This window comes from Vipera ursinii (assembly GCF_947247035.1).
Source record: "Vipera ursinii genome assembly, chromosome: 1".
NCBI lineage: Eukaryota > Metazoa > Chordata > Lepidosauria > Squamata > Viperidae > Vipera > Vipera ursinii.
The window spans coordinates 183,348,285-183,360,837 of record NC_139512.1 but is presented as its reverse complement, the minus strand read 5'-3'; the positions used below and the strand labels follow the sequence as shown (position 1 = coordinate 183,360,837).

Genomic DNA, 12,553 nt, shown 5'->3' with positions numbered 1-12,553 from the left:
GTCACTGTACACACACGCACACATGTCAGTTGTGTAATGAAACATAATGGTTGCAGTAAGCACTCAGCACACGAGCACACAACCAGTCACAAGCTGAGCAGTTCCACGAGCCAAGCAGCGCCCTCACAACCAGTGCAGATGAAGTGCACATGAATCATACTCAACACACAAGCAGCCTGCATGCACTGTTTTAATGATTTTGCTGCAGACCTGCTGCGCTCGACAGGCCAATTCAAGTTCACATGGACCAAACATTATATTTTCAAAAGTTACTTTTAAAACATGGAAAATCCATCGAAAAAAGGTGCCAGAACTCCATTCTGGTGCATTCTATGACAAAAAAAGCACTGGGTATGGGTATTTACCCCTTCATGGATTACTGCCTTGTGGCGAAAGGGCTTGCGTAATTCAATGAAGGTATGAGCTATGCCGTGCAGGGCCACCCAAAACAGAAAGGTCATTGCAGACAGTTCTGACAAAACGTGATCCACTGGAGAAGGAAATGGCAACCCACTCCCGTATCTTTGCCATGAAAACCCTATGGACAGTACCAAAAGGCAAAACGATATGACGCTGGAAGATGAGCCCCTCAGGTCGGAAGGCGTCCAATATGCTACTGGGGAAGAGCAGAGGACTAGTACTAGTAGCGCCAGAAAGAATGAAGCGACTGGGCCAAAGTCGAAAGGATGCTCAGCTGTGGATATGTCTGCTGGTGAAAGGAAAGTCCGATGCTGTAAAGACTTTTTCTCCATAGGAACCTGGAATGTAAGAACCATGAATCAAGGCAAGCTGGATGTGGTCAAACAAGAGATGACAAGACTGAACATCGACATCTTAGGAATCAGCGAACTAAAATGGACAGGAATGGGTGAATTTAATTCTGATGACCATCAGGTATACTACTGCGGGCAAGAATCCCTCAGAAGAAATGGAGTAGCCTTCATAGTTAATAAAAGAATAGGAAAAGCAATACTGGGATACAATCCTCAAAATGACAGAATGATCTCAGTTTGAATCGAAGGCAAACCATTCAATATCACAGTAGTCCAAGTCTATGCCCCAACCACCAGTGCTGAAGAGGATGAAATTGACCGGTTCTATGAAGCCCTACAGCACCTTATAGAACTAACACCAAAAAATGATGTCCTTATCATCATGGGGGATTGGAATGCTAAAGTAGGAAGACAAAAGATAACCAGAATAACAGGCAAGTTTGGCCTTGGAGTACAAAATGAAGCAGGGCACAGGCTGATAGAATTTTGTCAAGAGAATACGATGGTCATAGCAAACACTCTTTTCCAACAACCCAAGAGATGGGTCTACACGTGGACATCACGTGGACATCACCAGACGGTCAACACAGAAATCAGATTGACTATGTGCTCTGCAGCCAAAGATGGAGAAGCTCTATACAGTCAGTAAAAACAAGACCAGGAGCTGACTGTGGCTCAGACCATGAGCTTCTCATTGCAAAGTTTAGACTTAAACTGAAGAAAGTAAGGAAAAGCACTAGGCCACTCAGGTATGAATTAAATCATATCCCTGTTGAATATACAATAGAGGAGACAAATAGATTTAAGGAATTATATCTGATAGACAGAGTGCCTGAAGAACTATGGACAGAGGTTCGCAACATTGTAGAACAGGTAGCAACCAAAACCATCCCAAAGAAAAAGAAATGCAAGAAAGCAAAATGGCTGTCTGAGGAAGCTTTGCAAATAGCTGAGGAAAGGAGGGAAGCAAAAGGCAAGGGAGAAAAAGAAAGATACTCCCAATTGAATGCAGAATTCCAGAGAATAGCTAGAAGAGATAAGAATGCCTTCTTAAATGAACAGTGCAAAGAAATAGAAGAAAACAATAGAATAGGGAGGACCAGAGATCTTTTCAAGAAAATTGGAGAGATGAAGGGAACGTTTCATGCAAAAATGGGCATGATAAAGGACCAAAATGGCAGGGACCTAACAGAGGCAGAAGTGATTAAGAAGATGTGGCAAAATTACACAGAAGAACTATACAAGAACGAGCTTAACGTCCCTGATAATCACAATGAGGTGGTCACTGACCTCGAGCCAGACATCCTAGAATGTGAAGTGAAGTGGGCCTTAGAAAAGCTGAGCAACAACAAAGCTAGTGGAGGTGACAGTATTCCAGCTGAGCTATTCAAAATCTTAAAAGACGATGCAGTAAAAGTGCTACACTCAATTTGCCAGCAAATTTGGAAAACTCAACAGTGGCCACAGGATTGGAAAAGATCAGTTTACATTCCAATTCCAAAGAAAGGCAGTGCCAAAGAATGTTCAGACTATTGCACCATTGCACTCATTTCTCATGCTAGTAAAGTTATGCTTAAAATCCTACAAGCTAGACTCCAGCAGTATGTGGATCGAGAACAACCAGAAGTACAGGCAGGATTTCGAAGAGGCAGAGGAACTAGAGATCAAATTGCCAACATACGCTGGATCATGGAGAAAGCTAGAGAGTTCCAGAAAAACATCTACTTCTGCTTCATTGACTATGCTAAAGCCTTTGATTGTGTGGATCATAACAAACTATGGCAAGTTCTTAAAGAGATGGGCGTACCAGACCATCTTATTTGTCTCTTGAGAAACCTATATGTGGGCCAAGAAGCAACAGTGAGAACTGGACACGGAACCACTGATTGGTTCAAAATTGGGAAAGGAGTCCGGCAAGGCTGTATACTGTCACCCTGCCTATTTAACTTATATGCAGAGCACATCAGAGCACAGAGAAAGGCAGGGCTTGATGAATCAAAAGTTGGAATTAAGATTGCCGGAAGAAATATCAACAACAGATGATACGATTCTAATGGCAGAAAGTGAAGAGGAACTAAAGAGACTCTTGTTGCGAGTGAAGAAGGAGAGTGCAAAAATTGGGTTGAAACTTAACATTAAGAAAACCAAGATCATGGCATCCGGCCCTCTTAATTCCTGGCAAATAGATGGGGAAGAAATGGAGGTAGTGACAGATTTTATTTTCCTGGGCTCCAAGATCACTGCAGATGGGGACTGTAGCCAAGAAATTAAAAGATGCTTGCTCCTTGGGAGGAAAGCCATGGCAAATCTAGACAGCACACTAAAAAGCAGAGATATCACCCTGTCAACAAAAGTGCGTATAGTCAAGGCTATGGTCTTCCCAGTTGCAATGTATGGCAGTCAAAGTTGGACCATAAAAAAGGCTGAGTGCCAAAGAATTGAGGCCTTTGAACTATGGTGCTGGAGAAGACTCCTGCGAGTCCCTTGGACTGCAAGGCGATCAAACTGGTCAGTCCTAGAGGAGATCAACCCTGACTGTTCTTTAGAAGGCCAGATCCTGAAGCTAAAACTCAAATACTTTGGCCACCTAATGAGAAGGAAGGACTCACTGGACAAGAGCCTAATGCTGGGAAAGATTGAGGGCAATAGAAGAACGGGACGACAGAGAATGAGGTGGCTGGATTGAGTCACTGAAGCAGTAGGCGTGAGCTTAAATGAACTCCAGAGGATGGTAGAGGACAGGAAGGCCTGGAGGAACGTTGTCCATAGGGTTGCGATGGGTCGGACACAACTTCGCAGCTAACAACAACAACATGGGTATTTAAATACTAATCTGCTCTGTTATTGAGAAAATGGGGTGGGTAGGCGTAGTCTACTATGTTAGCTAACAAATTACATAAACAAGATAGTTTTGCGTTTTCCTTTTCCTATGATTATCTTACATGAAATTCACTTGATTTAGATAATCAATGTGAGCAGAGTCAAAATCATAAAACTGAGCTGAAAGGGACCAATTTGTTTACTGATTCAATTTCAGGGTAGGAATTCATAGGAAGAAAGGACGACAAGTATAAGTGCAGTAGTCATCGGAAGAGTTCTACTATCTGCTATCTCTTGCATGTGTTTCTTGGTTCAAGCATATCTTTAGACTAATAAAAGATCCTCAGCAGAGAGGAAAAAATTCAAAGAAAGCTCTGCATTCTTGCAAAATATTTTAGTAGGGACCATTTCCTATTCTGGAGTCATTCTTAAGTCAACAGAAAACTATGCTAGAGTGAAATCTGCAAATTCCTATTCTCCACTGACTGTGTTCTGACTCACTGCTGAGCAATACTGTCCTGATGGTACTTATGCAGAGAATGTTAAGCAAGATGATAAATTCATTCCTCAGATTTAACCATCTTCCTCCTTCATATATAACCAGCTTGCAGGGGAAAAAAACCACTTATCAATTAGAGGGCATCAACTAAATTGGGATTTGACTGGCTGCAGGGCTCTGCTCATCCATCATTCTTACATTCTTTTCTATCCCCCTCCTTCTGTACTCCATTCCATTGTACATACTTGACTTAAATAAAAGAGTGAAATGGGATTTTGATCCCATAACAGTATCAGTTATTTTGTATGCCTTGTGATTGATATTTTAGCTTAGAAAGGAAAACACATATACAAAGCTATTGTGGCAATAATTGTGGCAACTTATAGCTGTCTTATTCTGGGAGTGGGGATGAGATGAAGGGAGCCAGGGAGCCAGTTACCAAGCACTTGAGTTGCAAACACATAATTAGGGCTGCTGCAATGACTGAGAATCGCCCTTAAGTCCCCCTTGTTCAACAGTGTAGTAGCTTTGAATGGTCACTGAATGAATGGATGTAACCTGAGAATGATCTATGTGGTGGATGATAAGTGAATGCCAAGCAAAGTCATTTTCTCCAATTGGCCTTTTTTGCTGGAAACTGGAAATAAACACTGGACACTGTCAAAAAATGTAACAAATTGGAGTCAGGTGATGATGGAATGTGCAAATTGCTGTAAAGATGAACCAGTTGCCAAATAGCCAAAATGCGATCATGTGATGAGGGTTTGTGCGGTTGTCAGAAGTCCAAAAACATCATAAGTAGCTCTGAGGAGGTGGAGGTCCATCAAACAGTCATTAAGTGACCAGTCTTAACTTGAGGATTACCTATACTCATTTTAGAACATGTTATTTCACTTCTCTTTCTAGTTACAGAAGGATCCTTCTTATCAGATGGCTTTTGTCCAGGAAACTGGAACATTTTTATCACTCATCTCCCAAGTGCAGAATGAAACTTCTATATGGAACCTCTTCTTGATGGCTCCAGATATCATTCATGGTGCCACTAGAGTAAGAGATATGGTTGATACCCTTCACAGTGGGAAAAGGTAAAAGAGATGGAAGCTCAAAAATGTTGTGTACAGTATTTTTGACTGTTACACAAATGAACCCAGTTTTGATGAATTGCGATAATTTAAGGGCTTTTTTTAAAAAAACAAACAAATCATCAATTTGTGTCTAATTATTCCACAATGAATGGTGATTACTTCCATATGAAATTAAAATAAGGTGGGGAAATGTGATCTTTTTATAGTGAATTTATAGACAAGCACTACAATTTTTTATGCATGGTGAAATTAAATTTGGCAGAAAAAAGGCCGGCATTATTACATTTATGAAGAAATATGGTTCCACTTTATAATGAACAGAACATTGAACCAAATGAGTGCAGTTGATTTTGTGTTCATTATCCCATTTTTCTTGTTTGCTTTTGGTGGCATGGTTTCACTAGTGCCTGTCTCTTGACAGCTGCCGTTTTCTCTTCCTGAAATGCCTCAGCCAAAAAAATTTTTTTACAGCTGAAAAAGGTTAGAAGTGGAACAAGGGACTAGCTGTAAATTTAATGCAAGGTTGTCAAACTGCCGGCCTATGGGCCAGAGGCGTCACACTAAATATGACTTTTTTCCTGTGGCTATGAATTCTAGTTCTTTCAGGATTTTTTCAAAGACATTGTTTAAACACTTTCAAAAAGTGGATATCATAGTGCAGGGGTTGGCAACCTTAAACACTCAAAGAGCCACTTGGACCCATTTCCCAGAGGGGAAAAAAACACTGCGTGCATGCACACATGCAAGGGGGTAGCTTAATTGAAGAGTTTAATTGAAAAGAAATAGAAGCTGCTGTGCATGAGTTTTCTCTCTCTCTTTCTCTCCCTCCCTCCCTCCCCCCCTCTCTCTGAACTTCTGCTCACCTGGCAAGCTGGCTTCACACTGTTCTCAGACAAGCCAACACACATTCCTTTCTGCTGCTTCCTGCTTCCTTTGGAGATGCAGCAAAGGCAGGATGTCAATGCTTCTAACACTGAATGTTCTTGCTTTGACAAAAGATGAAGAAGCAGCTATTTCATATTTAAAACTTCTGTGTTACTTTTAGAGCTAGAATCAGTTGCTGCTGGGCGCGAAGAGAAAGAATGTCTCTCAAGCCTGTTTTGAAATAAAAGAAGATAAGAATTTGGCGGGTTGTCTAACAGAAGGGAAAACTGACCCTTCAAACTGCTAAGTTTGTAAGCTGCCCTGAGTCTTCGGAGAAGGGCAGGATATAAATGGAATTAAAATAATAATAATAAAAAAAATATTGGAGAATGTGATTAATGACAGCAATGAAAAGGAGGAGAATTGTGTTTAATATATTGTGCTAAGGGGAGGGGAATTCAGATTCCAGCTTCCAGCAAGCATTGGTGATGTTATAGGGCAATAATAAAAGACTTTTAAGGTAAACAATGCCTCAGGAGCCCCGCCCAATAAGCTTGTCAGCTTCTTGGAGAACAGTGTGAGGACAGTCTCTTTTTTACACACACACACACACACACACAGAGAGAGAGAGAGAGAGAGAGAGAGAGAGAGAGAGAGAGAGAGAAGGGAAGCGCAAGTGCCTTTCTCTGTCTCTGTCTCTCTCTCTCTGCAAAGTCAGAGGATGACTGGGAGCCGCTGAAAGAGCCGCATGCGGCTCCAGAGCTGCAGGTTGCTGACCTGTGTCATAGTGCATATCCCTTACTTGGAAAACTGTGCTATGAGCCAAGGTTGTTTCATGCCTGATTTCATTGCATGATCCTACTCAGGATTTTTCTTTTCTTATTTTAAAGGTTATTTATGAAGAGGGATAATAGTCCACAAATGATTCTAAATATGACTAGTTGGCTATCTACTTTGAACTGTTCAGAACAAGGTGAGACTAGTTCAATTGTTGTGCTTTATGAGAGACCTGTAATGCTAATTTATTTACTTATTTTTTAATATATTTTATTAATCTTTTACAATAACAATCTTTAGTGATTGGTAGATGTGTTGTCTGGAGTCATATATTTAACAACAATCAATAATAGTTAATTTCTATGATTCCATAATTAACATACTAGCTAGTGATACATTTCCTTGATCTTCTCTTCTTCCAATAGTATTTTCCTTTTGCCAACATTGAGTAAATACAATTCTTAGTACTTTCAATACTTACAAAGTTAAATGTAAATATTTTTCTAGTGTTTATACAAATAACATTAACATCAGTGTATAACATCTTTTCTAATCAGCTTATGTTTCAGTTGTATTTGTGAAGAGTCATTTTATTAAATCACCATAGGTCCTGTTTTTGTCGTTCTTATTTAAGCTTAGTTTCTCCTCAAAAGTGAAAACATTCTTATCAATTATAATTTTCTCAAAATTAATTACATTTAAATGTCCAGACATTCCAGACATAAACCATCCCAGTATTTTTATATTTCTCATTATGTAAAAAGAAAAACTAAAGTATTATACTACTTATAAATCACATCCCTCTTACTATAGAACCCATCTATACCCAAAATTTATCTATTCTTTTTGCCATATTCAAACAAGTGTTTAGTCATATAGTACTCCATCCAGTCAAATCATCTGAACTCTTGAATCTGACTTTAGCCTTCTTCTTTTGCCAGACAACTTTCTGTGTCAGTGTGTTCAGCTTACCAGAGAATTCTTCCTGTATTTTATGAATGTAATTAGAGCTGGGGAAGACAGATTAGGTGGGGTACTTTTGAGGGGGAGTTTTGCCCCATTATATTCATTAAAGAGCTTCCACTTTTCTTCTCCCTCAATCTCTCTTTTCATTTTTTGTCTCCCAAACTCTAGTAGTACTCCTGGTATCTCTATAATCCATTTTGTCAGATCTTTTTTCTTATCCTCTAGTCTAGTTTATTTTGAAGTCCTGAAATATAAAATGCCTTTTCCTTTTCCAATATTATAACAGAATCTTGCCAATTTTTATTTGCCTGTGCTAAGCTGTACTTCCTTTCATTTGTAGCCTCCATCTTTGGGTCACTTTCCTCTTATTTGTGTTCTATTGTCTGATTTATTTGTTCATTCTTTATTGTCATTTTCTGAGGGTTTTTTAGTTGTGAGCTTAGGTTAAAGATGTGCTCATTTATGTCATCAAAATTATTTTTAATCTCATCATGATTTGAAACAATTGTCATTTGAATTAGGTGCATCATTGCATGCATTTCCTCCTGGACGATATTTGCCTTGTATTACTAAGGGATGCAGGGGCTCAGTGGGTTAGGACGCTGAGCTTGTCGATCAGAAGGTCGGCAGTTTGGCGGGTCGAATCCTGAGTGCCGTGTAGCAGAGTGAGCACCTGTTACTCGTCCCAGCTTCTGCCAACCTAGCAGTTCAAAAGCATGTAAAAATGCAAGTAGAAAAATAGGGACCACTACGGTGGGAAGGTAACAGCGTTCTGTGCACCTTTGGTGTCTAGTCATGCCAGCCACACGACCACGGAGATGTCCTCGGACAAGCGCTGGCTCTTCATCTTTGAAACGGAGATGAGCACTGGCCCCTAGAGTCGGAAACGACTAGCACACATGTGCGGGGGAACCTTTGCCTTTACTAAAGTATTACTCCTGCAGATCTCTGATATTCCAGGCTGGGAGCTTCAGAAAAAAATCTTGGGTATGGTTTCCTACCACTTTTAGTTAGGTATGCAACATCCATTTTATCTCCCCCTCCGAATAATCTTCCACAGGTACCACAATCCCCATATATTAGTTTTATCCAGCAAACCAATCTTAAGGTCCAAACAACAAATTCTTGCACAGTTCTTATCTTTATGTATGGTCTTTATAGTCCAATGTGTTTCCAATTGTCAACCCACTACTAAGAGCAATATTTTATAACGGTTCTTCTGCTCAGGGGTCTTACAATTATTAATCAACCAAAATTTGCAGTCCAAAATGTTCAACCACCCAAGAGCAATTCAGTAGCTTCCCCCCAGGAGAGTAGCCAAAAGTCAAGGTTTTTCTTTCTCTGCAAACAATTCTTGAGCCTAAAAAACCATAGTTCATATAATCCAAGAAGCTCAGCAATTTTGGCAACAATTGTAGATTTCACTCTGTAGTAGATAGCCCAATGTATTCTCTCTCCTCTGTTCCCAGCTGTTCTCTGTTTAGCTGAGAGTCGCTGAGGATCAAAGGGACAGGTTGTTATCTGTTTCTGGATGTCTTGCCAGTTTCTGAGTCAAGGCAGCTATAGTTTTAATGCTCTAATACACCATTAGGTGTTGGCAACTGTTCATTTTCCCACTTTTAAAACAAAAACATATTTTCTTATAATTTCATCAATACTCTTTCAAACAGAAGGTCTTAACAATTTCCAGTTTTCAGATTTATCCAGACTATAGCTTTATATTAAATTCCATTTCAATATGTTTCTGTTCCCCATAAAAATTAGAGCTGCTTCCGTCTATGGAAGGGTGGGGCGATCCCCTTCCTTCTCACTTTCAGAGGATTTTTGCTTCTTGGGGATCTTTTCCAGGAAATTAGTTGCAAAATAGAAGAAAAAAGATTGATATCCTCACCCAGTTTCAAACACGCTGTTCTAGTTGGTGCTTTTGCACTCTGGCTGCTTGAGCTAGTCACTGAGGTGCAGCTAGCCTTTCTTCTGTCAGTTTGGACACCTTTCCCCCAATCAACCAGATTGACCGCCATCTTTCCATGATCCACGGGGGGCCCTCCTCTTTTGTTGCCTCTCCCGGGCGACTTTAGACCCATTTAAGGTCCCCTGGCAGGGTGAAATCAGCTGTTGGGTACGGAGTCCCACAATCACTCGGCAGTGTCGCTACAATGCAAAACTAGTTAATTTATTTATTTTTTTAATTATCAAATTTCCGTATCACCCATCACACATGGTTGACTCTGGATGGATTGCAAGTAAAACATCATATAAAAGCCATAGTTAAAAACAAAATTAAAAACCAAATTGAAACAGAGATAAATGGAACAATTGAAATGTTAAAAGGCAGAGGGAGTGCCTTTAACCCACCAACATTTCCCCCACCCCATGGTTGCATGATATATCCCATGCAGTGGTGGGATTCAAATACCTGAACATCCGGTTCTCTGCATGGATGCAGGCCTGGGCCTCCGAGGCCTAGAACAGACTTCCGGAAGTGATATCCATGCACTTCCAGTGGGCCATTCTAGGCCTGGGAGACCTCCTCCAGGCCTCCAAGGCCTAGAATTGACTTCCAGAAGCATGGGTTCAGTTGGTTCTCCAAACTCAACAAAATTTAGCTACCGGTTGTACCAAACCAGTGTGAACTGGCTGAGTCCCATCACTGTCCCCATGCCAGTTGGCAGAGCCAAGCCTTGAAGCTCTTCTAAAAGACTAGGAAAATGGAGGCCTATCTAGTCTCCAGGTCAAGGTGTTCCACAGGGCAGGGAACAATGGCAGAGAAGGCTCTCTTCTTAGACCCCACCAGTCAAAATTCTTTAACTGATGGGGTCCACAACATATCTTCCTTGCCTGTGTGGTGATAGGTTAGTGAAAAGAAATGGAAACTCCTGAAGGAAGATTCAAATCCTTGTATTACAGGCTGGTACTAAACCATGTTCTTACATAGTTAATTGAATATGGTGAATATTCTCTCCCAATACAGTATTCAGGAAAAGAAATGCTACACTGCTATACAGCAATGCAGCCAATGTGTAAGATTCTAATTTTAAATATTACTCTATTAAATTTGAAAACAGTTCCCTTCATTCATTCTTCCTGATGAACCCTGGCAGTGACGTGTCAGTCCCAATTTGTCTAACTAGATTTCTCAATAAGCAGATACTACATAATGATGTGAAACAACCCTGAAGACAAATATTATCTAGCTTAAGGTAGAAAACATGCTTTGAACTCTCAAAAACCATACAAAAAATCTCAGAGAGGCATTTATGAGGTTTATTCCAATGCTATTATTTTACAGGTAGAGAGGTGGCACATACATTTTATTTAATAAAATAATACCCTCACACAGTTGAAAGATAATAATTAAAATAAGTAATTTAACTTGTTTATTTGTTGGCTTGTTTTGTAGATGAAAATAATTTAGCAATAAATTACATTTGTGAACAACCCATTTCCTGGAAAAAAAATCTGATTTTATTTGCTAAAATGAAAGAAGTTTTAAGGTGAGTTCTGAGTCAAAGTTATTCTTTGTGCTGCTGTAAAATGTTACTTCAAAAGGAATGGAGAATTTTCCAGAAACTGTTTTCTTCCAATCATTTGAGTATTTCTTTAATTCCTCTTATATTGTTAAGAAAGCAAGCATAAAAATGTATCAGCATTTGACTGAAATACAGGTAGTCCTCAACTTACATTAGTAACAGAGTCTGGCTATTCATATTGGAAATTAAGAACTACATTAAATGAAATGCATACTTAACCACCTCCATGTCCCTGCTTTCCCCAATGCATTCGTTAAACAAATACATGGGACACTGTAAGGAGACTCAGAGATGGGGGATAACATGGGAGGCCTAGTCCAGGCACAAGCACACAAGGACGCTTCCCCTTCCCTCTGAGATATCCCATGCTCTGCCCCCTGCCCCCTGGGTTCCCCAAAGCCCTTAGGACCTACCTCACTCCATCTCTATTGCATACTTACCTTTTGAAGATATTGAGAGTCCAAGAATTGGAGTAGAGAAGGCTGCTCCCTTGCTGGGCTGTTGCAGGGACATGTGGCACAATCAAGAAATCCTGCTAGTTTTGCTTCCCTCACAATTCTTTCCTCCCCAGCCAGTGTAAATCAGCACAATTTCTTCTAAGCTCCCTGAATGCCAGTGTAATGCAATTGGGCTTTTGGTCCATTGCAATCCTTAGCTTCATTGTGTTACATTGGCACTCACAAATGCAATTTTGCAATCCTTAGCTCCATTGCATTATGCTGGCATTTGGGAAGCTAAGGTTTGGGATGGACCAAAAGCCCTATTGCTTTATCCTATTGTTTAGGGAACTAGGGATTCCTAGAATACCTTAGCTCCCTGAACACTAGACTAACACAACAGGTTTTTTTTGTCTGTTGCAATCCTTAGCTCCCTAAACATCAGTGTAATGCTTTGCCCCTTTGAAAGAAAGAAGCTGCTTTGCTGAGTTACTCCTCAAAGCATGAACATTTCCTTCTCATGCTGGATACAAAAGCCTGCATTTTGTAATCTGGCTGAGAACAATGCAGTTACTTTGCACAGTACAGCAGCTCATGCTTCACAACAGGCTGAAAGGGAGGCTGCAAGAATCCTCCCATGTGACCTCCTCCTTCCCAGACTCCTGAGTTCTACAAATCTTCAGAAGGTAAGTGTGGATTTGTGAGGGGTGGAAGAGAAGTGTTTGGAATCTGGTGGGGAACAAAGCAGGCCCAGTGCTTTTGGGGACCTAGTAGGGCAGGATACAGGGTGGTTAGATATGTG

General features: G+C 40.4%; 1 protein-coding gene across 1 annotated transcript in view; it reads left to right on the top strand.

Moving 5' to 3' along the window:
• ABCA12 (ATP binding cassette subfamily A member 12) overlaps nt 1–12,553 on the top strand; it is a gene marked incomplete at its 5' end in the record, with an annotated part of 290,957 nt that overhangs the window by 51,733 nt on the left and 226,671 nt on the right. The window contains 3 exons of the mRNA XM_083369575.1: nt 4,999–5,177; nt 6,932–7,014; nt 11,185–11,278. Coding sequence (XP_083225701.1) covers nt 4,999–5,177; nt 6,932–7,014; nt 11,185–11,278 — 356 coding nt within the window. The remainder of the gene's footprint in view (nt 1–4,998; nt 5,178–6,931; nt 7,015–11,184; nt 11,279–12,553) is intronic.